The sequence below is a fragment of the Choristoneura fumiferana genome, chromosome 7 (assembly GCF_025370935.1).
Source record: "Choristoneura fumiferana chromosome 7, NRCan_CFum_1, whole genome shotgun sequence".
NCBI lineage: Eukaryota > Metazoa > Arthropoda > Insecta > Lepidoptera > Tortricidae > Choristoneura > Choristoneura fumiferana.
In genome coordinates this window covers 5,134,993-5,160,792 of record NC_133478.1, presented here as the reverse complement: position 1 = coordinate 5,160,792, position 25,800 = coordinate 5,134,993, and the positions used below count along the sequence as shown (strand labels likewise).

General features: G+C 37.8%; 1 protein-coding gene across 1 annotated transcript in view; it reads left to right on the top strand.

Moving 5' to 3' along the window:
- Positions 1–25,800, top strand: part of LOC141429566 (uncharacterized protein CG43867) — a 360,339-nt gene that overhangs the window by 264,782 nt on the left and 69,757 nt on the right. The window contains exons 12-20 of the mRNA XM_074089932.1: positions 241–477; positions 1,383–1,578; positions 2,597–2,804; positions 12,606–12,767; positions 14,273–14,413; positions 16,086–16,230; positions 16,790–16,902; positions 17,225–17,461; positions 22,181–22,297. Coding sequence (XP_073946033.1) covers positions 241–477; positions 1,383–1,578; positions 2,597–2,804; positions 12,606–12,767; positions 14,273–14,413; positions 16,086–16,230; positions 16,790–16,902; positions 17,225–17,461; positions 22,181–22,297 — 1,556 coding nt within the window. The remainder of the gene's footprint in view (positions 1–240; positions 478–1,382; positions 1,579–2,596; positions 2,805–12,605; positions 12,768–14,272; positions 14,414–16,085; positions 16,231–16,789; positions 16,903–17,224; positions 17,462–22,180; positions 22,298–25,800) is intronic.

The window sequence follows — 25,800 nt, the reverse complement described above, 5'->3', positions numbered from 1 at the left end:
AAAAATACAAAAAATAATAATAATAAAAATACAGGGATGTATGGGGTCCCTTAGTTACAATACTAAACTAACTATATCTAAACTATATCTACGTTCAGTGGAAGTGTAGAATGCTTCCACCGTCATAAATTTTAAAATAATAATAACAATAATTTAGTTCTGAAATATACATTTCAGATTAACCATTGCGGTCAAGAAATTTCTAATACATCATTTTACTAATTCAACCAATCCCCGCAGCTCAAACCTCGAATCAGCCAATCAACAACGTGAACCTAACCTCCGTGCTGCCAGCGTCCATCCAGCAAACGTCCAACCACGGCCTCGTGTTGACCAACACCGCCAACGGGCAATGCAGCTCGTCCGACACTAGTCTCAGTGCGAGCAGTCCTTCCAAAAGTGTCAAGACCAGCTCCAGTCTTAGTCCGGCTAAACGGTCGAGCAGCGGGTCGCCGAGCAAGCAGAGTAAAACTAGGGGTGAGTTATTCTATAGACATTCCAGCAAAGGTCCAATTACGGTCTTGTGGTGACCAACACCACCATCGGACAATGCAGCTCGTCTGACACTAGTCTCAGCGCCAGCAGTCCCTCTAAAAGTGTCAAGACCAGTTCGAATCTTAGTCCAGCAGTGGGTCGCCGAGCAAGCAGAGTAAAACTAGGGCTGATATTTATTTACTTAGATGAGGTTTTGAAGCTTCTTAACCGTCGCTGCTGACATACTCATACTCATTTATTGGTAATATCATATGTCATATGTCAGTATGTCTGTCAACTAAAAATCCCAATCACCACTACCACTTGTAGTGACTGTAACCGTAGTGTGACACGCAATGCGAAAATCCTTATATTTTGCGCTAAACGCGTCCGTTCAAGGCAAGCGATTTGCCATTTAGTTTTGTTCAAATAAATTAACTTGCCTGAAGAATACTGCTACTACTAAAATCCGAAGATAACTTCTGGTTAACTGCTGCTGTGCTAAAATAATGTATTATATTAGGGACCCAGAATCGGTAACGCATTCTGTAGATCGCGTGCGTCTAACAGCCTGGCGATTTGTAAGCGAGTTGTAAGGCCGCAACGCTTCGCTGTGAGCGTGCAACGATATCGCTGCTAGTGCGGAGCGAGTTAGCTGCGTATAGCGCCAAGAACGCTGCATTGTATACCCTCGTACAATAATAATTGGGCGTCTTCGGCGCTACACGCAGCTTTTTCGCTGCGCGATCGCAGCGAAATCGTAGCGCGCTCGTGGCGAAATCGTTGCGGGCTCTCTTCGCTTTCAACTCGCCCACAAATCGCCAGTGGAATAAGGCTCTAGTCGCCGAGCGCTTAGAGTCATTACAGTGTAGCTAATTCAGTTAATAATCTTTCTTCACTGTCCCCAGATACCTCATTCGAGTCCGGCATGTCGGACGACTACGCGATCCCGCCGGACGCCGTGTCGTGCGACACTAGCGCGTCGCCGTCGCTCGCGTCGCTGTGTCGCGCGCCGCCGGCCGACACGCGGCGGCACGACGCGCTCGAAAAGAGCGGCCATCTTGCCAAGCTCGGGGGCAAGCTCAAGACTTGGCGGAAACGATGGTAGGTCGCGCTAGAATAAAATAAATATAAACTTATTAAAACATTTGGCGTAAATCATGGTTACCTACAGTCGGAGTAAAAAAAGGTTCGTCACCCTAAGATCTATTTTCCTTTGCTCAGTATATGCGATAATCTGCTTTACCGATTGAGTAGGACATACTGCGTCAACCTGCTAAACATAATCAGGTGACCATACCAACCCTACCACTACACCTTGGCACTGACAAAAATAGAACATTATTTAATTATTTAATTGAAACTTTTACGAAGTTGTTTATGAAAAAGGTTTTGTATCGATATGAAACTAGATATATGTATACTACTACTACTATACCTATTACTTGATGTATACTATTTTGACCTTTGTTATCATGTCAAGTAACTATAATTTGATATGCACTTGTCTACTTAGTACTTTGGTTTCAAAACGTACTAAGAGTCTATGACTTTCTATAGGAATCAATTTAATAACTGACGAAGGTTTTCCTACCCCCACTGTACACTAAATTAAGAATGATAAACTTCTGTAAATTAGCATTCGCTGACGTTCAATAACCGTCGATCGTCACATAAAACGTGACATCGTGTCGCGTCGGAGTATCGGAGAAGAGCGGCCATCTTGCCGAGCTGGGGGGGAAGCTCAAGACCTGCCGGAATGGTAGACACTTTAGTCAGACATTAGAACGGGTGTAGTGGTGGTGATAGTTTTAAGGACATGCTAATCCCATGACGACCGTTTATTAATTATCATCATTATTTTGTCCATGGTTTTCTGAGGGATTGTTTGATCTGATTGATTTTCTTCAATTTTGAATGGTACAAAGTGGGAAGTATAGTCCAAGATAGAAAAAAAAAATTTTTTTTTCGTTGATTTGTTAGAATTCGGAAGTACAAATATAAAATTAAATGACTTTATTGAAAACCTCTTGTATGGTCCCGAACTGCTGTCTAATTTGCATAGACATTCGAAATTAGTATTAATAAAAAAAAAATAGTAACAATTGTAATATTTTCTCAGGTTCGTCCTCAAAAACGGTACGCTGTCCTACTGGAAGTCCCAATCCGAGGTGGCCCGCAAGCCCCAAGGCCAGATCGGGCTGGGCGAGGCCTGCAAGATATCGCGGAACGAGGGCGCGGCCACCTTCGAGATCTTTACCGGCAGCCGGACTTACTATCTCACGGCCGATAGTAACGCCACTATGGAGGACTGGATAAGGGTGTTACAGGTAAGGTTCCACTAAACGCCCGCAGCGATTGTAACATAATCCTCCTCTCAGGCTTGGGTCATAGTCCCCACGCGAGCCCGGTGCGGATTGGGAACTTTACACACACTATTGAATTGCTACGCAGGTTGTGCAGGTTTCCTCACGATGTTTTCCTTCACCGTAAAGCTCGTGGTAAATTTCAAATGTAATTTCGCACATGAATTTCGAAAAACTCAGGTGCATTTTAACCGACGACCCTCTGCTTGAGAGGCCATCCATCCAACCACTAGGCCACCACATCTTTCCATGTTTTTTTATCCTTGGATACTAATATATTAAACCCCGCGTAAACTAGTGTTTACGCGCGGTTTCGCACACGTAAATCATTAGATCCAGCAGCTGAATTGAAATTCGTTTTTTTTTTTAAATTCCCGTGGGAATTCCGATTTAACCGTGATTTACGAGTACATTTACATTATATTAAAAACAATCATGTCAATTTTCATTACTCTAAGCCCAGCTATTGTTGTTTCGAGATTTTATCCCTATCCCGTGGGAATATCAGAATAATAATAATAATAATAATAATAATATGTTTATTTCTTAGAATATGGTACAAAAGATGGTCGAATTACATTAAGTGCGTCATATCCTGCCTCATCGGCGTAGAAATGTTAGAAATACAATTTTTATATTCGTTAAAATAAATTAAATTATCCAATTATTGGCGCAAAAATTAGCTAAGTTTAATTTACAATTACAATATTATACAATCTTATGGAATACATTAGTTTAATAATAATTCAGGAACTCATTAATTGAATAGAAACACATGTCAAGCAACCAATTAAACAATTTCTTCTGAAATTTATTTACATCTAGTGATTTTATGTCATTTGGAATCTTATTATATATTTTAATAGACATTATATATACATTTTTACCATATATTTTCATTTTTTGTCTGGGAACATACAGTTTGTTTGGATATCTTCCATTTGTTTTTTTACGAACGGTATCATATAAAGGAAACCGATCAGGGTGCTTCCTGACAAACTTAGCTACTTCATATATGTATAAGCAGGGTAAGGGAAGAATTTTTAGCTTCTTGAATATTGGTCTGCAGTGAGCTAAATAGTGAGCGCCACATACAGCTCGAATGCATTTTTTTTGGGTTATAAATGCTCTCTGCACGTCAACTGAGTTGCCCCAAATGATCAGCCCATAGCGTAACACAGACGACACATATCCATGATACGCAGATAGGGCGGCCTCTCTAGACGTTAGAATCCTAAGCCTTCGTAGAGCAAACACAAATCTGTCTAGTCTGCTACATACGCTATCGATGTGTAATCTCCAGTTAAGATGCTTGTCTATAGTTATACCAAGAAAGGAAGCCGAGTCAACCGTATTTATTGAACTGAAATTAAGATTAATTTTAAGATCAAGGTATGGAGAATTATAGTTCTGAAAATGTATTATTTTAGTTTTATCTGTGTTCAATTTAAGTTTATTATCCTCTAACCATTTAATAGTCTTAAGCATTTCACTATTTGCTTCGGTTTCTAGTTTAGTCCTATCCCTACTCTTAATGATTAAGGTGGTGTCATCGGCAAAAAGTATACAATTGTGACTTAGGGATGCCGGTAAATCATTAATGTACAGCAGAAATAGGAGGGGCCCTAGTACGCTACCTTGCGGTACACCACTGCTGACTGTTTTTGGAACAGATTTATGAATGCATTTCTTATTTTTTACAATATTTGTAATTTCAACACATTGTCTGCGTCTGCACAAATAATTTTTTAGCCAGGAATGAGCATTACCCCTAATACCATACCTCTCAATTTTATCCAGTAGAGTTTTATGACAAACCAAGTCAAAAGCCTTACTCATGTCAAGAAAAATGGCTAACACTGATTGTTTGTCGTTGAGGCACTTACTAATATTCTCGACTAGGGTAAAGCATGCAAGAGATGTGGAACTATTCTTCCTAAAACCAAACTGATTCGGGTTTAAAATATTAGTCTTTTTTAGAAAATCCTCTAGTTTAGTATACATTGCCCTTTCGAACACTTTCGATAATACGGGTATTAAAGCTATGGGTCTATAGTTATTCATTAGATTTGGGTCGCCTTTTTTAAAAAGTGGTTTAACTATCGAAAGTTTTAGGCCTTCTGGAAAACACCCTTGTTCGAATGATAAGTTAATGACATGAGCAAGAGGGGCTGCTATATAATTGGCACACAATTTGATTATTTTAGTAGGTATTTCGTCATAACCTGTACTGTTAGTATTTTTCAAAGTTCGAATGATTTTTAAAACTTCGTGTTCATTTATAGGAGTGAGAAAAATGCTCTGTGGCGACGAATCTATCCGTGCGTTATAATAGTTAGAGGATGTACTTTTTTGTGTTTGTTGGATGAAAAAGTCATTGAACAATTCACAAATTTCTGTAGGTTTAATATAAGTAATACCGTTTGATTCTATTTGATCTAGTTGGGTATCTTTAGTGCTAGTAGAATTAAGGTTATCTCTTATAATGTTCCATGCCGCTCTGCCCTTATTGTTAGATTTGTTTATATATTTAATGTTATTAATATGTTGAGACTGTAACATACATTTTTTGAGTAGCCTTGAATACTTTTTATACACCATGTTATTATAGATTTTATTTGTGTGATCATTTAGGTATTTAAAGTAGAGCATCCTTTTTCTTTTACATGATTTTTTTTAATCCCCTCGTGATCCATCTGTTTTTGATTGGTTTATTCTGTATTTTGACTTTTATAATTGGAAAACATAGTTTAAATAAGAGTACAAGTAAGTCATGAAACACCGTGAAAGATTTATTGCAGTCTGTTTGTTCATAAACTTCGCTAAAAGTTAGAGATGATATGTGCTTGATAAATTTATCGATATTTTCCTGGCTAAAATCACGTCTCTCTTCAATCCAGTATTTATTTCGTCGTTTTATGTGGTCTGGTTTCGGGATAGAGAACGACAGAGTCTGACCAGTATCATGATCGGACAATGCAAGCTGATGTGTATTGCTTATTACGGTGGAAACGTCTAGGTTTGAAGCAATTAGGTCTATACAAGATTTTTTTCGTGTCTCTTTAGTTACATGGATGGTAAAGTTGAAGTTATTTAACAATGATGTCAATTCCCTAGCTTGGTTACTGGATTTTTAGCATATCGATATTCCAGTCTCCACAGATAATGATTTTCTTATTGTTATTATATGTCAATTTATTTAACATAATTTTTAATTTATAAATAAATAGCTGAATGTCATGTTGTGGTATTCTATAAATACATACTATGATAAGATTAAGATTGGTCAATTCAATTCCACAGCATTCAAAGTAGTATGGACTGCATAGTTCACGAGTAATTTGAAGCTGTGTATATTCTAACCCATTCCTTACAAGTATGCATGAGCCACCTCGTTTATGATGCTTCCTAGAGAAATATGCAGCGAGTTTATATGCGGGAAAATTTAAGTTACTTTCTGATCCATTCTTTATAAAAGTTTCTGAAAAGCAGATGAAGTCAATAGTACCAAGTTTCTGAGAAAGTTCTGATATAGTTAATTCTACTAATTCCTGTTTGCTGAGTAAGCCCGCAATGTTTTGATGAAATAATCTAAATTGTATTACTTGTTCATTACGCTCGAAAAAACATACCATTATTGTTCTCAGCAATGTCACGTTGATCCTGATTGCTCCCATTATTTTCACAGGCACTGATAGAATTGCACTGAATTGTGCTTATAAATTTATTAAGACTCAAAAACATATTTCTGACACCGTATCTAGTAATTTTCCCTGAGTAATAAGAAAACATATCTAGTGTTAAATCTAGGTTAGTGTCAAAAATATAGGCATAGTTATTGCACTGCATATCCATTGTTAGTAAGTTATTAAACATCTCAACTCTGTAGTTATATATGAGTGCTCCACATACATATGTGGGAACACAAATAATTTTGTTGGTGTGAGTTATTTTTCTTAGCGATTCTCGTAAACAATTTACAAGGCCCATACCATTTTCAGACCTAACAATATCCCCTTCGCCTATAAATATGACACAATAATCGTTCATAGTAAAATTGTGTAGTTTACTCTCTAAGTTACTTAAGAGTCCAGTTATTTCACCATCAGGTACAGTATAGTGGCAGTATTTTATGTTATGCTCAAATGAAGACTCTACAGCTTGAAGTGTTTTCATTTTTTTGTGGTTACTTAAAATGCACATTTTAATTTTTGCTTGACTGTCTTCTTTAGTTGTATGCAATTTCGGCTGTGGATCCGGAGAACACGTACTTTCAGAGGTCGTGTTGTGCTCATTAGGAGACTTTTCTTGTTCATTTTCTTCATAAATTTCTATTTCTGTTTGATTTAGTCCATTTTTGTTAGGGCTTTTCCTTTTTTTCATGTTTTTTAGTGTTTTTTTCGGCGATGTACATATAACAGTGAGTTTTTTTATGGTTTGCTCCTTTTCGTCTAATTGTTTTTTTAGTGTGCCGTTTTCTAGTATTAAGTTTTGGATTTCATTCTCTGCAGACTGCAGTCTTGTTTGCAGTCCACTTATCATGTCTTTGTATTCTTTAACCATTTCCTCTGAGGCATTTCTCAAATCGGGGCAGCTCCTGTTGGTGTTGTAGGATTCTGATGTATTGTCAATATCAGCCTCATCTTCAGACAGTACAGATTCAAACGATACATCTGTTGATAACTCGGTGTCTGAAGATTCCTTCACTAAAAGGTGTTTATTTTGAGGAAGTTTTCGAAGCGTGATGTTGTCCTTGGTAGGTGTGCTGCTCGCCTTAGCGGCAGAATTACTGGAAGTGCTGTGCATCACTGTAGGCGCATTTATTGTGCGTTTATTTTTTATGGATTTACATGCGGAACACTTCCATGTTGTTTTTCGTTCCATTAAGTCAGATAATTGCTGACTAATGTCGGTACAATTTAAGTGATAAGCTTTTTCACAGTTGCAGCATTTCAACAAATCTTTGTTTGCTATTTGCTTCTTGCATTTATTGCAGGTAATTCTTTTCAATCTTCCAGACATTTTTAATTAATAAAAGAAGGAAGCAATTTGTTATTTACTTTAAAAAAAAAAAGGAAAAAATAATGCAAAAATCTATTTCCGCCTTGGGGATCGATCCCGGTGCTTATGCTGCAGTGTGCGCATAAATCGACTGTTGTTACCACTACGCCAAACAAGCTCTCAAAAATGGTGCTAAAAGTTCGTTTCTAATAATGTTGTTGCAGTTATTCGTGTTTAGTCGGTCGAGTGAGCTTTACGCTGATTGGTTTTCGATCTTCAACGACGACGGCCGAAGTTTATCACGAGCACTCACGATTGCCGATTTGTTTATAATTTGAAATGGCTAAACGTTCAACACTAATAATATTTTTGGTTGATTTGGCGTAATACATACGTATGGTACTATTCAATGGAAAAAATCAATTGTGTAAACAAATGTGGTGACTGACATTGACACTTGACTGACGACTGGCTGACTGACTGACTGACGTTGGCTCTAGTGATGTGAAAGCTCTTTAAGATACTTCAATCAGCAGTAAATAATTATTTTGAATTTACTCATATTTCATTATTTAATGTTTTCCCTAAGTTTAATTTTTAAAAATGGCGAATCACGTATTCTCTTAGTCCTGTTCAAGAGTCATTCACAATGTTTTCCATGTCCCTTTTAACTTAAAATGTTTAATAGCATTTTCACGAAGTTTTAGGATTAGGTATATCTTCAAATATACAGGGTGGATTTCGACGAGGGACCTTTGCGGAGATATTGCATTGTTTAAGTGATACACAGTCGATTTATAATGTTTAGAAACTTAAACAAAGTAAAAAAAAAAATACAAAATTCACTCATTTTTAACTGTGGTGATAACCCTATATTGCATCTGCACATAACGGCAAGATGGCTAGATTAAGGAATCGCCGTCGGAAAAACTCGGGATATTACGTTTATTTCCGAGAGTTGTTGTCATCGTACTGATGTAAAAATGACACATAAAAGTCAAATAAATCAAATAAAATGCAAAAATACGAATATCAATTACTTTATTACAATTTTTACATACGGTGTTCAAATGTTCCTCCGTGTCTAATAATACACGCTGCAGCCCGTGCCCGAGTATGTATTTTGTAAGGGTGAAGGCGCGGGCACGTTTAAGAACTTTTCGTACTGCGGTATGACTTATTTCGTAATGTCGACCAGCTGATCTCGAACTTTTTCTTGGATTCCGCTCAAAATACCGCAGTATTCTTTCTTCAAGTCTAGCCGCAAGACGAATAACAGGTCCTCCACGTTGATCGTTCTGAGCTGTTCTTGGAACAATGGGCGTGAATGGGCTGATTGTTGGTGACACGATCACAAGCACGTAAAATTGTCCTACGACCTGTTGGGTGTGGTGGTGGATATGTTTCCCTGTAACGTCGTAAAGCTTCAACCGCATTATGATTGTAGCTCGCCTCAGTAGCTCGCGTATAACATGAGCAAATTAAATATCCACGTGCATCTAACAAAGGCATTTTCATGTATAGGAAGCAAATGAAATGAACTTAAATGTCAATTTCATTTCAAACATCATATTTATGATATTTTATGATCGATTTTTCAATCATGCAAAGAGTTTCGATAGTTGTAGAAAACGACAACCTATTACTACAACTTTAGTGCAATATCCGTCAAATATTGTTAATTATTAAATTTTTTGGCGAGATTCGCGCTGTCATCGTTCATCCACCATTACCTCTCATATTTCGTTTTCTAGAATTTTTTTACCGTACAACGGCAAAAACTACTAGACACTGGCAAAATTGTCCTCCGATGGACAGAGCCATATTTTTTTAAAGAAACAACAACAAGAACAAATTTTTTGGCGATAGCCAAAATAAAATAAAAAAAACAAGGACAGCCAATTGTATGAATTGCTGATCAACCAGGGAACAATTTCAATTCATTCGAAAATAATTTGATGAAGCGAGTTAACGAACTAAAACCTTTTTATCAGTTTAGGTAGGTAAACAGAGACATTTTATTTATGATGAAAGAAGTTACTATCTTCTTTAATTGTTTATGACGATTGAGTACATTCGAGTGAATGTCAGTGTCATGTCATGTCATGTCATGTGAGTTATTTGTTAGAATTATTAACTAAGAAATTACATAAATACTCCAGAGACAATCACTTCTGCAAATCCTGCAACGATTTTTTTAGCGTTGCACGAAGACCTAAAAATGGGCAAATGGCAACATATTAACGTAATATCCTGACGTCTAAAGATTGTTTACAAGTAAGAACATTGACCCAGCCACTAGGGTTGGCACAAAGTAGTTTTTGGTATGAATGTTTAAAAGGCTATGACTTGAAAACGGTAACATATATTTTCATAGTTTCTATGGGGGAAATATAGTGCTAAGGTTGAACTATCTGCCAGTTCCGCAAAGGTCCCTCGTCGAAATCCACCCTGTATATACCTAACGTTTTTTCCATACAAACTTACACTCCCCTTTATACCCCTTTAAGGGTAGAATTTTTAAAATGGTGAAACATGTATATCCACTTATATTTTTTGACGTATATTTTCCCCAAGGTTTATGATGGAGTATTTTAGAATTGAAAGGGTCAGTTAAAATATGGATTAATTTAGAATTTTTGCTGCTGCTTAAGTAGCGTAGTAGAAAAAGGCAACCTGAGATATGTGTGCATAGAAGAAATTTGTATCTTGACTCCTGTCCAACGGTGGTGTAGGGGTTATAGTACGCAGTACGGATTGCTGAGGACCTAGGTTCGATTCCCAGCGCTGGTCTCTTTTTCTGGTTTTTCTGTGCATCCATGTCTCAGTTTGTATTTTCGATATAATTAAGAAGAGGCATTTTTAAATTTACATAAGACAGGGAAATGAGAGTAGACACAGGGAAGTGATTCAAAATGATTGTTTGGTCCAACAATGGACTCCACAGTAAATATGATAAGTACTAGTAAATAGAAATCTACATAATTTCTACTATAATACTCTTTTATCGTCCAACTAGTGTTTACCCACGGCTTCGCACACGTAAATCATTAGGTCCAGCAGCTGAAATACCGGGATTTTTAAAATTGCCGTGGGAATTCCCGAAAATTAAATCGTTGTTTTCATTGACATTACATTAAAAACAATCATGGTAAAATTTCATGACTCTAAGCCCAGCGGTTATTAGTTCGAAATTTTATCCCTATCTCGTGGAATATCGAAATAAAAAGTAGGCTATGTTTTATTCCAGATGTCAAACTATCTATATACCAATTTTCATGACAAAGCTGAGCGGTTGTTATTTCAAGATTTTATCCCTATCCCATGGGAATATCGGGATAAAAAGTATCCTATGTTATCTAACTTTTCGCCAAATTTCATCCAAATCCGTCCAGCCGTTTCAGCGTGAAGAAGTAACGAACATATTCACTCACTCACTCACAAACTTTCACATTTATAATATTAGTAGGATTAGTAGGATAGTAGGATAGGATTAGAAACCTTTATAAACCTTCATTAAATAGTGTAACTTAACACAAATAATTAATATCTACGAATAAATTAATTTGCAGAGCCAGCCATAATTATCGGTAGGTAAGGTTGGTTCAGTCAAATAATTAATTTGTTGGTACAGCACTAAATTTCCAGAGACTAGACCGACCATAGACCAACTTCGGTGAGGAAAAAATTATCATGTCAATTTGACAAATATAACGGATTTTCGTCTTCCATTTAATTCTATAAAATAAACATATTTACACGATTATTTAATGATAAAATGATTGTTAAAAACAGTGCTGAGGTCATTGAGATGTGAATATGATCGGGATTGGCGTTCAAATGTAAGTAACTACGGAGTAATCGTGAAAAAATGCTTTGTTTACACAATTGATTTTTTCCATCGAATAGTATTATATTTAAATGCACTTTTTCTATATTTTCACTCACTTATCATGTAGTTCATTAACGTAACACTTTCTTGTCGCAGAAGTTAGTATTTGCTAGATTTTAGAATTAAATTCGCGGAGACGACGGCGTACGCGACAGTCTTGCACTAGCGCTCTACAACGCGCACGCGCGCATACAAAGTAGCCTATGTTTTATTCCTGATACCCAGCTATCTACATACCAAATTTCATCCAAATCCCTCCAGCCATTTCAGCGTGAATGTGTAACAAACATACTCACTCACTCTCTGACAAACTTTCGTATTTATAATATTAGTAGGAAAGTAGGATGTGAAAGTGTGTGTTTTTGTGTGTTTCTATGTTTGTCCGTCTTTCACGCTGGAACGGAGCGATGTATCGACGTTATTTTTGGCATAGATATAGTTTATGGGCCAGAGTGTGACACAGGTTACTTTTTATCCTGGAAAAATGCACAGTTCCCGAGGAAACAGCGCGCGATAGCCGAATTCCACGCGGACGAAGTCGCGGCCAAAAGCTAGTTGGTCTATATAAATAAAAATAAAATAAATAAATATCACGGGACAATTCACACCAATTGACCTAGTCCCAAAGTAAGCTTAGCAAAGCTTGTGTTATGGGTACTAAGCAACGGATAAATATAATTATATAGATAGATACATACTTAAATACATATTAAACACCCAAGACCCGAGAACAAACATTCGTATTTTTCATACAAATATCTGCCCCGACACGGGAATCGAAACCGGGACCTCAAGCTTCGTAGTCAGGTTCTCTAACCACTAGGCCATCTGGTCGTCAAATGCAATTGAGATGTGTTGTTGTGTCCTTGTAGAACGTCCAAAGACGCAACGCGACGAAACTCCTCCTCAGCAAAGAAGACAATAAGCCGACGATCCAGGGCTGGCTGACCAAAGTCAAGAACGGGCACGCCAAGAAGAGCTGGTGCGTGCTTATTGGCAAGATGTTCCTGTACTTCAAGTCGCCGGGAGACCAGGTTAGTAAACACTTCATCCCAGCCTATATACGTCCCACTGCAGGGCACAGGCCTCCCCTCAGAATGAGAGGGCTTGGGCAGTAGTTCCCACGCGGGCCCAGTGCGGATTGGGAACTTCACACATACCATTGAATTGCTTCGCAGGTTTGTGCAGGTTTCCTCACGATGTTTTCCTCCACCGTAAAGCTCGTGGTAAATTTCAAATGTAATTCCGCACATGAATTTCGAAAAACTCAGAGGTGCATGGGGTTTGAAGCCACGATCCTCTGCTTGAGAGGCAATAGGTCAAACCACTCTGCCACCACGGCTTCGACACAAAACAATAATTTATAATCCTTTTTTTGTAACGGATAACTCACGTCTTAAACCGAGTTTTGGCTCGACATGTTTAGGGCTATTTCGTAGCCCTTCTCAGGTGCACGCGACTCGGTAGCTGCCTCAACACGCGCACTAAGACGTAGGTAAGTTAAGACGTGACGTGAGTTATCCGTTACACATTTAATATGAGCGAGTCTCACGGTAGTTTCATGTTCAAAATCCTTGAACAAGTTCGTATGTGACACTTGGTAGCACCCTGTTGCAGTCAGCGTTTGCGACACTGACGGTTTTTTGACAGGCAAAATATCGCTAAAATCTTCATAAAGGCAGAGGCTCCTTGCGACAGGGTTCTATTGAGTGTCACGTCGTAACTTGTCAAGGAAACTACCTTGAGACTCACTCATATTAAATGATATAGCCCGAAACATGTCGAGCTAAACTTGATTTAAGACGTGAGTTATCCTTTACAATAAGATGTTGAGACCATTTAAAAATAATTCGAAGGCACGACTCCAGTAAAAAACGCTTTATTTTAACCATGAAAACCAGATTAATTTTCAATTAACTGCAAAATTAGATTTTTGTTGCTTTAAAACCAATAACTAGTTAGTCGATTGAGTTGGCGAACAAGTGACGTCATATGTTGCTATTTCCATTCAAACTTTATGGGGGAATTGTGTTTTGACAGCTCATAAAAAGTACGTCAGTTGATTGGTGGAGTCAACATCCCAATTAATTACAAACTCTTTGTTGTACCATCAGCCAAATAAATGGTCTATCAATTTTTAAACAAGTTGCTATCAAATGAATACATATGTCGCTAAAGTCGAACTTTCGAGTTGACAGACACGTCTATTGGCATTTTTGTTTTATGAAATGCAAACGATTATCAACTTAAGGGTGGTAGACCACATATTTTGCTGATGGTACAAAATTAAAGAAACAAAACACAATTGACAGTCTTCAACTCTTGAACTTGACAGTTTGACTTGTCAAGGTATAGTAAAAATGTTTTTTTTTTCTAATCAAGTAGTATAGGTACGAGTAAATGGGTGTTACTAGAATTTTGATATTAATTCAAGTTTCGATTTTATGTGTTAATCCCTCTCTTTTTCTATCTCTTTCTCTCACACAGTTAACGTACTCACTAACTATTATTTCTAAAGTTCTTTCATTAATGTTTCCAGAACCCAACTGGCCAGATCAACATGCGCGACGCGAGAGTTGAGGACGTGGAGCACGTGTCGGACTCGGACTCCGAAGAGAAGAACGATGATGCGCGGAATCATCTCACCGTCGCCATTTACCCGCAGCATCATGTCGCTGGGGTCAGTACAATTTCGTACTACCATCACAAAATTACGTATTAGATAAATAAAATAAATATCATGGGACACTTGACACCAATTGACCTAGTCTCAAACTAAGCAAAGTTTATACTATGGATACTAGGCAACGCATAAACATATTTATACAGCGTGTATTTTTGATACTACCTCAAACTGTAACCAGACGAAGATTTAAGTGCTGTGAACCGATATCAAAATAAATTGTTAATTTAAAATTAACTACCAGAGCGTAATTCATTTTTGAAATACTTTGGAGCAGCAATGTAATGCGTACAATAATTTGGTACGAGAGAGAAACGTTCTGTGACAGCTGTCACGTCAACAAGTGCGACGTTTTGAATAAAAACAAAGCAGTATCACGTAGTGATACATTGCGTGCTAATTAATTTTGTAAGAAAAATAATAATTCAATTTCTTTTACTATAGCATAATAAAATATGATTATTAGGGCCTTCACTAACTACCCTTAAAGTTTGAGGTAGTATCAAAAATACACGCTGCATATGTAGCTAAATACATACCCACTTAAATACATTATTAAACATTTAAGAACCGAGAACAAACATTCGTGTTATTCACATAAATATCTGCCCCGGCTGGTAATCGAACCCGGGACCTCAAGCTTCGTAGTCCAGTTCTCTAAATACTTGGCCATCCGGTTGTCTACATCTAGATAGAGATATATGTATTGCGGATTATAATATATGCGAATATGCGGATTAAGAAGAAACCATCAAGGATGATGAATCTTTATTGACGAACATATTGGCATTCGCTGCCGACTGTCCGTCTAAAAAAACTTTGTATCTGTATTCCACGGGAACTATGCAATTTTCGCAATAAAACTATCCTATGTCCTTCTCAGGATCTCATCTCATCGCATACTGTCATTTAAATTGATTTAGCGCTTTACGCATAAAGAGGCAGCGAACAGACAGACACAAGTTCGCATGTGGAATATTAAGTATGGATGTGCTATTTATTAGCGTTACCTGTATCTATGTAAGTTACGGATTTTTTGAACTTGATTTTGACACTGATTGTGGTATTGACACGACAATCTGCATTTATGCATTGCATAGTTCTGATGGCAGCGGACGTCTTCTGACTGATGATGGATAATTTAATCACATGACGTTTATAGCAACTTTTTAGCTGTCTGCTGACAACTGCGAGTCAAAGTCTCGCGCTGTTTCTTGGTTTAGGAATCACGTGTTTAAAAAAACATGTTACAATCTCACTGCACACTCCCTACTACCCCTTGTACACGCCCATAGAAACTGACATGAGCTTCTATGGGTGTGTAGATGAAAAACAGGGTCGGTATTTCCATGTCGGTATTATCCGAGAAGGTAAAGATTGTCACCTGTCAAAACGATCCAGTCAAAGACACATAAATTCTTTTTTTATGTTTTTTATTCTGGACTATGGAACAACCCGTAACCGACCGGACTGTCGTAATTTGGCGGTTAAGAAAAACTTTTATTTTTTAAATTAATTGATGCTTACTTACACATCTGATATTTTTTTCTATTAATTAAAAAGGTTATTCCTATCGATAAAAAAAATTTCAAGCGTTTCAGAATTTTTATCCATTCTCCATTTATAGTGGGAGTCAGATTTTAATATTTTTTATTTGATTCTCTTCCAGGGTCCAACATACCTCCTGTTCGAGAGCAAAGCAGATAAGGACTCGTGGCTCTACCAGCTGACGGTGGTCTCGGGCGCCGGTCTGGGCCAGGGCTCGCACTTCGAGCAGCTCGTTCAGAAGCTTATGGAGACGGATGGAGACCCCAGTGAGTCAGCTGTGTCTATAATTATGTTGCATACTCGCCGCCCGCGGTGCCATAAGGCAGCAGTGCATTAGGGATATAGGACTCGTGGGTCTGCCAACTGATGGTGGTCTAGGCCGGTATTTGCCAGGGCTCGCGCTTCGAGCAGCTGGTGCAGAAGTTGATGGAGATGGATGGAGACCCCAGCTAGTCAGCTGTTTTTAGGCTACGTATGCTATGTTTCGGCCAAAAATAGGACGAGTGGAAGCAAGGGGAGGCTTTTGCCCAGCAGTGGGACACAATGCAAGCTAAGTAAAGGTATGCTGCATGGGGCTGCGTCTAGCTTTTCTCTGAATTAAAAAAAAAACACTACGGTTGCATGATATGAGGCAGAAAAGTTTTCATTTACCGACATTTTTGAAGTTTACTTTGATTAATTTGTTTTGTTTATAGTATGTATGTGTGAAGATGTATGTGTGAAGATAAAGCAACTCTCCTATCGGCCCGTTTCATAGACCCACACTCGTATTTTACTGTTTCTCATTATGTATCATTCACATAAACTACTAAAACTTATTTCCAGATTGCGTGCTATGGAGGCATCCAACTCTCTTGTACAGCAAAGAGCACATTACGTCGCCACTTACGTCGCTAACTTCCGAGGCACTCCAATCAGAAGCGCTTAAACTTTTCAAAGTGAGAATAACAACGTTTATTTTTCGCAAATAAAACATTCTCGACCTCCATGCCCCCCCCTGGATCTGCCCTTCATCACTTGCTTGGCAAAAATATTCCGCAAGCTTCTCTTGTCAGGCCTGTGGATGAACATGTCGCTCTCACGTCGATCTAGTCAGCCATCAAAGACGCTGTGCACAGGCAACACGTCAAAATTCGTCTGAAATAGACGCGAAGGCCTGATTGATTGAGTATTCTATAAGATGGTGGAAACAATTGGATAAAAACGGACCTTGCTAATTCATAATCAAATTCTAACATCGACCCGCATTTCTGATTCCAGTGCGTCCAACTGTTCATGTCGGTAGCAGTCGAACACGCGGGCATAGATTACCACGTAGTTCTCGCTCAGAACGCCCTCCAACAGTGCCTAGAGGTTACCGAACTGCAGGACGAGCTCGTCTCCTGCCTGGCCAAACAGACAGCGCCGCACACGCATACCAAGCACGGCGTACAGGTAACGCCGCTGAGTGTCAGACGCAACGCCAAGCTAAACGTTAAAGCTGCAAAGCTTAAGAATGTAAGTTGGTTTTTATTTGCTCGCGTGGGGGCGGTGAATGGTGTACAATCGGTTTTTAGTTGGTGCATATGCTCAAGGTCCAACCACTACACCGTATCGTGCTATGTCCGTATTAGAAACGTATCAGGAATGTCAAAGTAATACATGACTAAACATCGGTATCAACGTTCAAATTTCATGGCAATTTATGGTCGGCATAAAAATAAAAACAATTACACTTAGTATTTTTACCTTATTTTGTATAAATAAAAAAGGACTCTAAAATTTTTTTAAAGGTTAGTATAGATTACTAAAATTTGTTCCATGGATTTTGCTGTCAATCTCTGACGCAAGATTATATCCATTTTAAATGACCTTAGATTATATCCACACTGACTGAGGTTTTGATAAACTATTATTTGACTTTACAGATTATTTTGCATGACAGTTAAATTGGCATTCGTTGGGAAATTTAGCATAATGTATTATTTTCGAATGCGAATTGAGTATTAAGGTTTTATGACGTACTTAGAATATAATAGTATTTTATGCAACTGTATCGTAATAGTGGTCCTTAAAACACGAGTGTGGGTTGGTAGGGTCACATGAGTGTTTTAAGGCCTAATTACGTACAGTTTCATACAATACTTAATCTATATTATCCATATATTAAATCCTCTATCATGCGTGCGTGCGCCCCCCCCCCCATGTCGTCATGCTGGGTGTAGATAAACCTCGTTTAATATATGTAGAGTTTACCGCAGTATAATTGAGTGTAAAAACAAAAAGTAAATTAACGTTAGTATTCAAATATTCGAATGTTTTTATTTATTTTGCTACCCTTACCGAATGCCACAAAATTCGAACGTTGATACCGATGTTTGTACATGACACGCGACGGCGATGGCTTACGAAACGTGCAAGTGGGTTTAGTCTAATACTTTTCGATACAAAGTATATAATTTTGCCTGAAACGTTGCTATTACGGTCATAGTATGATACGTCGTAATAGGTAGAGACCTTTATGGGGTTTTATCGTGATTTCTCACTGTCTTGACCGCGGCAGATTTTGAAGAAGTGACGTTTTTCGCGATACATAGGGGCTGTATCACCATCCATTGATTAGCGTTAACCGACGGTTAAATGTGATGCCGTCTCCGTCTATTCGAACAAAACAAATAGAGACGGCATCACACCTAACCGCCAGTCAACACTAATCAATGGATAGTGAAACAGCCCCTTAATCTAACTGTTTGACAAAGATGTATTTGGTATCATTTGCACTAACCATCAAATAAGATAGAGGACAATCGCTGTTTAAAAAAAACTCGAGCCTTATTGTCTAACACACCCTATCATAATCGCTCTCACCACTTCTTTCTGTCACACGGTATAAGACGAGGATAGAAAGAGATGCTGAATGCGATCGCGAACGTCAGAGCGTTAGACAATACGACTACTGGTTTCCAGAACATCATGAGTCCTATGGGTATGTTTGAGAATTTCGAAATGTTTTAATAAATCTATAGTTCTTATGTTTTATTAGAAAAAAAAACCATTTACCGCTCTTACTATCAAGTTTTTTGTTGTTCTGTTGTTCAAATTATGAAGTGCTTAAGTTTCTAAATGTGTCTTTTTATTATTAATATGTAGTAAATCGTTGACTAATTTTGAAAAATAAATAAGAATTTTTATACTTAAGCACTGCATAGATTTTAATTTTGATTTGCTGTTTCACATAAATAAGTTTAATTATAATGAATTAAACTTGTTTGTGTGTTTACAATATAACTGTTAATATGGGCATGGCTTTAAATAAATATCGGGAAAATAAATAATAAATGATAAAATAGACGAAAAGTAAGCTTCCATAGGATACCTAAACTATGAACAGTATTCATGTAGTATTTATTTAACAATTTGAACAGTAATAAGTTTATAAAAATGATACTGTTTATAAGTCTTCTAAACATAGCTTTATATTTGCAAAGGCTTATTACGGCGACGCTTCAGCGCTTCTCTCATATCATCATCTCTTTCACCCAAACATTGGTGTTTTAATTTTGGCATTAACACACTCTGTAGATTTGAACTTTAAACTTTTTTCTTAAACGCGCTTCACACTGGCAGTCAATAAAAACTGTAGAAAAAACAAGCGCATTTTTTAAAAGCTTCGAGAAAAGAACTAACTTTTCGTTGCATTCATAAATTGTGAATATACACTAACAAGCCATTAACTATAGCGTCAGCTTTGTGTGTTGCTATTAAAAATGTAAATAATAAAGCTTCAAGTCTCGTGGTTGATCAATTTGGAATTGTGGACGTGATTATTTTATTGGCTTCTTGAAACATGCGAAATTTGGTTAGAATTGTTAGTAAAGTTGTATTCCAACTTGATCGTTGAGTGCTGGCAACTGGTAGATCGTGTCATAGACAAAACAGTCTGTGGGTCGAGTGTTGCCAGCGCAGTGAAAGCGATATGTTTCCGCTGTTGCAAACTTTCAAATGGAATGTTGGTGTAAATTTTCCCCCAGTTTTTTTTACTTTCTCCAAGAATGTTACCCCCTCCTTAGATATAGGGAATGTTGTTTGTTGTCATTCATTCTGTCATGGCCCCTTCGCACTAGATCTTCCTTTGTTATGAAAGGTTGACGTTGTACGTTATTAGACTCCTTCTTATTGCCTAGAGGACTATATCTATATGTACCTTATAATCATATTTAGAGACCATATTCCTGTGAGCACGGTAAGTATTCATTTGTATAGTGTAATTGCATAGTATGTCTATGAAATAGTGTAACACTTACATAGAATAAAGAAATGAAGTATTTTAATCATTTGCCTTTGTACTTTGATTATTATTCTCTTTATATCATGAATCATGAATACACAAAGACTTTACATATGTCCCTATTTCTTAAGTCAACTTGTAAAAAGTGTCAGATTCAGTTCAATACTTTATGAACTGGATTTGTTACTGCTAACACTACTTTAAAATTAAACCATGATTTTTACACCACTTCATTAGGAAAAAGTTAATAACCAGGTAGTTACAATTAAATGAGCCGTCTGTCAAAGTTAACGGAAATTAAGAAAAGCATTTTGTATAATTATAGTGCAATTTAAATATCTATCTCACCGTCTCGCTTAAAATCCATTGTGTGATCCCTAACTTTTGTGTTATTCATCTATGGACATACTGTGCTAGCACTAAATATCAGTTGTGAGAGGGACCATTTAATTTTAATGCCACATTAAACATTAACATTGGAATCGCTATGAGTTTACGTCATGTTTACTCACTATTTACCTACTCATGATTAATCGAATACAAAGACAATGCGGTGGTGGAGGTGCCAGGGTACATAAATCATGTAAAATAAAAAATAACAATTTCAAGTTTGTAAACCCGCTAAGTGCGAGTCGGACTTTCGCGCTGAGAGTTCTGTACAAATTTGTAGATGTATATCAATGTCCAGTGTTAGCAGAGCATCTTTCCTAAGGCCCAATCTTAATACTTTTTGTACAATAAAGAGTATTAACAAACGAACAAAATGAGTTTTTGGTAAAAAAGCTTTTTTGCTTACTTTGTTGACTGTACTTCCATTGCCACCCAAACTACATTTGCGTACCAAATTTCAAGTCGACGCCATTAACCGTTGAAGAGTTCCGTCCTGCGGAGACGATCCTGGCCGGACTACCAGGATGTCACCAGATTATTGTATTGTCAGTAATTGTCACACAATTTACATAAGTATGCCAAATTTCAAGACAATCCGACTACTGGAAGGTGGTCGAATTTAACTTGCAAGATTTGATTACAGACAAACATCGGGACAGGTGACACTAATTAATAGTAGATTATAATCGTGGCCTGTAGGTACTTTTACTGTCTGCGGTACCCGAATACCGAATTTCAAGTCAATCCGACAACTAGAGGTAAATCAAATTTTTCAAACCAACAATAAGCCGAAAGGCGCTATGTAAAAAAAAAACGCTTTTCTGCCATTTACATCATGTGATGCAGAATTTTTTAAGCTACACAATAGTATAAATAATTCAAAAGTGTTTTTTTTAGATAGCGCCTTTCGGCTTAGGAGGGCAGAATAGTGAGGGTTAGTTGTTAATGTTGGCATTAAAATTATATATTTCCTCTAGCTCACTGTTAATGTAAACCAATCACTTATACTTCAGGCAGAACACGTGTAAATATTCACTGGGCGAATAAGCTAAAAATCTGATCTGGGATGCACAATACCTTCACAATTGTATAACGCACTGGCACTTATTCACATGTACAAGAAATAATATAGTTGTTTTAAAAAAATGGTCCCTTGGTTTTAAGGTGTGACGCGTAAAAATACAACTGCATTGAAGTGACATCTTTCAACGGAAAGTAACATTAAAATCCGTTTAGGACTGTCACTTATACCAACTTACGTGAAAAGAATATACTTACACAGTAACCTGTTTTTTATTTACTTGTCATTATTTATTTCCATGAAAATTTTAATAAGAATTATAAATTCATGGATTCATTTAATTCACGTGTATAATGTATAAAAACACTAAATACTGAAACCGTCCTTACTTTACCGTCCTTGTGTTTGAAACCTACAGAAAAAAATGGAAATTGATTCCAACTTCAATATACACGTCATAAAGATACCTCCATTTTAAAAAGCAAGTAACATACCCAGTAGAGTACCCCATAGAACCGCCAACATTTCATTTGTACAGCAACTGCTACTTTGCGCGACACAATCGCTGTTCACGTGCGACACTGGCGCCTCTGTCGGCGGCGACAGCAAAAGCGACGCGCCACCGCACGCCGCCGGCTCGCCGAGCTCGATACAGGTAAACGTAGTACCGGGGTATAAGGGTAGATGGCGCTGTTACATAGTTTTGCGTAATACGATAGATAGCGCTGCAATGTAGTTTTCAAAAGTGTGTACTTTTAGGACTGTACTTAGGATTGTATTTTAATTAATTGGACGGGCAACGGGATTGATATATACACATTAGCATTCATTATGACAATTAATTGTTCATAGTGCCATGGGGAGTTTCATAGGAAGATGTATTATTAAGAAGCCAATAAAATAATCGTCTTATTCTGTAAGTTCAACCCACTTCAATATGAGAAAAGCGAGAAGATTTTAATTCCTGAAAATATTAATCTTCTCGTTGTGACACGTTCTCGTTTCCGTTCCATTGAATTAGTTTTTAATTGCGGTATTAAAAAGCGTATTTGATTGAACTAATGAACGGTGTGCAGTGAAAGGGTTAATACTTTTCAAAGTAACCAGTAAGACTAGAATAGAGACTATTAGAATCGAAACTCCTGCATCTATCACATACTGACTGTCATTAAGATCCTGGTTCCTTAAAAAGCAAAACATGATTATAATTCGATCTTGACAGTAAGGAGCGTGTTTGCCACGACGCCTTGTGTTTGCGAGAAGTTTAAAAAAAGTATCAGTATGTTCTAGCTACTAAGTAACTAATAGTATGCTATCTGACTGTAAATTCTAACGTCAATTAAGTAATTTATACCTGTAATAAATTGACAGCTGTTACCTTACAGTCGCATGATTTATGGCACCAATGGCAGCGAGATTTTGATACTATTGTCATTGCATTTATCCTATCGCACCCCCGGAATCTTCCAGGCGCCGCTTCTCCCAGTGGACTGCAAAAGCAACCCGCCGACGTACAGCTTCGTCCAGGCTGGCAACTGCTGGCACTGGCCGTCAGTCTGTTCGTGCCGCGTAACAACAGGCTGCTGTGGTATCTCAAGCTACATCTTAGCCGGCACGCGGACTCCAAGTAAGTAGATAGTGCGAAAATAGCCACTGCGTGAAAATAAAAGCCACCCGCCAATGTACAGCTTCGTACGAGGCTGGCAACTCCTGACTTTGGCTATCAGTCTGCCGTGCGTCCGATAGTCTGTTGTAAGTTTTATAAGAGCTGCTTGCCCGGTCTAAATTCAAATTGTTAACCCTGGGTTATGATTTATGAATGACAGTTCTATATATTTTGACACTACTTTACCTTTTTTTTACTCAACTACAGCAAAGCTTTTATTTAAATTATATTGCTTTCTATTTGTTTCTTTTTATTTTTTGTTTTGAATTTATGTCGCCTTCCGTGAAGTCGCCAAGCGGTCTCAGCGGAAGACCAGCGTTGGCCTCTACGGCCAGCACTATGCTGAGCTGAGACCGTTCGCGATTTCGCAAATACTGTCATTAATATTTACTTTATACTTGTTTTATTTTGTGTACTTATGTAATTTGCGAAATGCGAATAAACGTTTTCTAAATTCTATTTCAAAGCTAAAAGGAAGAGTAATGATTTAGCAGTCTATGTATGTTTGTATTTACGTAGGTATATTTAGAATTCTCATCCGATTTTAATAAATAAAGTGTCAATCGATTCGCTATTTGCGATGTAAAAATGCTTTACGCGTACGTTATGTAGGGCTCTCTCACTTTATATCACTAAAACACATCTACGATTGTCTACTCTGCCGTTAGGGGAGTGACATAGAATCGCAGACATTCAACCATGACGCTCCCGACACTACCCTGTGTTAGCTTAGTCTGCATCATACGCACCTTTCTCAAACCAAACCTATTCCAGGACGGAGTGCGGTAAATACGCGGCGTACTGCTCCCGCGCACTCGAACGTACCATCCGCAACGGCGGACGCGAGACAAGCCTTCCGCATGGAGGTGCTGTCGATATTGCTCAAGAATCCGTACCACCACTGTCTGCCTCACGCCATACCGGTGCATATGCTCAACAATACGTACCAGGTGAGAAGGCTTCGTGTAATGGAGAACGGTAATGCGATACTGTGTTTATAATAGGGAGTGTCAAGCTTTTCAAAATGATCTATATGAAAATTTTTTCAAATATCTTTAAATTACGAAGATATGGATGATCCGCCTGATGACACGACCATCATAGAAAATTCATGTTAAATTTAATTTTTCTAAAACAGGATCGAATGCAAACTTCATTCGCTCGTACACGTATCTTACTTATTTTTGGACAGATATTTATGATTTATGTCATTCGTTTTGTGTCACGTTAAGTTTTTTTTAACGAGGTCCCTCTGCTGGGCAAAGAGCTCCCCTTTCTCCTTCCATTCGTCTCTGGCTTCGGCAACATGTCGCCTGTCCGGCTGGAATCGCTCCAAATCGTACCGCCACCTCCTTTCAGGCCTACCTCTGCTCCGGTGCCCGTCACTTGGAACCCAAACAGTGATGCTTTTGGCCCAGCGATCCGAATGCATCGAACAGACAGTCCTGCCCAATCACACTTCTAAGTTATTTAAGAGAAAAATTGTGTTTACTTTGAAAAGATGCCTGATTGTTTTCTTGTTGTATCAGGTCATAAGTTTCGACGGTTCCACGACGGTAGAAGAGTTCCTGTCGACCCTCAGCACGGAGCTGGGCTGCAGGGAAGCGCTCGCGTCAGGGTTGCGCTGTTCAGCGACGACCCATAGAGAAGGATCTCGAACATCACATCAAACCGGATAAGAAGGTAATACCTACTAGCGTTTACCCGCGTTTTTACTCGGGTGAGCTATAAGGGTATCCATTAATTTCGCAAACTCTAAAACTGTAAATATTTCAGGATTTATATATCAGAGCCATCGTGTAGAACCATTTAGGCTAGCAGGTTAGGTTAGTTTTATAAAAAACCCTGGAGTATTGACAGTTTCAGAAATATTAAACAGTTGCTAAATAAAAAGTTGCAAAATTAATATGTTGCCAAACGTTAGTTGCGAAACATTAGCGAACCCTCCAGAGGATTAGCGATTGAGTTTTTACACATAATACACATAAGCAGGGGTCGGACAAAAAGTGCCGATGACGTCAAACCACTTATAGGATGATTTCAAATAGTATTTTTGATTTTCATAAACAATTATCACTTATCATTTATCAACCTCTTTATTAACGATATGAAATTTATTTTATTCGCTGAATTCTATTGATTATTTACGATTATTTTGTTACTTCATTCATGCTACTTTGTTACTACATGTCACACGGAATTTTAAATAAAACATCATCTTGTGTGCAAGATTACGTCATTTTTACGTCATCCGCACTTTTTGTCCGACCCACACATAAGTTTAGATACTTTTTTTTTTCATAAAACTTGATTGCTTACATTAATTTTAAATTTCAGCTATGCGATGTTATATCGAAATGGGAGACGGCGTTGCGAGAAAAAGGCTCTGGAAAATTCGAGAAACTCTCGCGTCATCCGACTGACTTACCGGAACCGGCTCTATTTCAGAGCTCCGTCCGGACTGAGACAGAAAGAGAGACTTCTGCTATGTT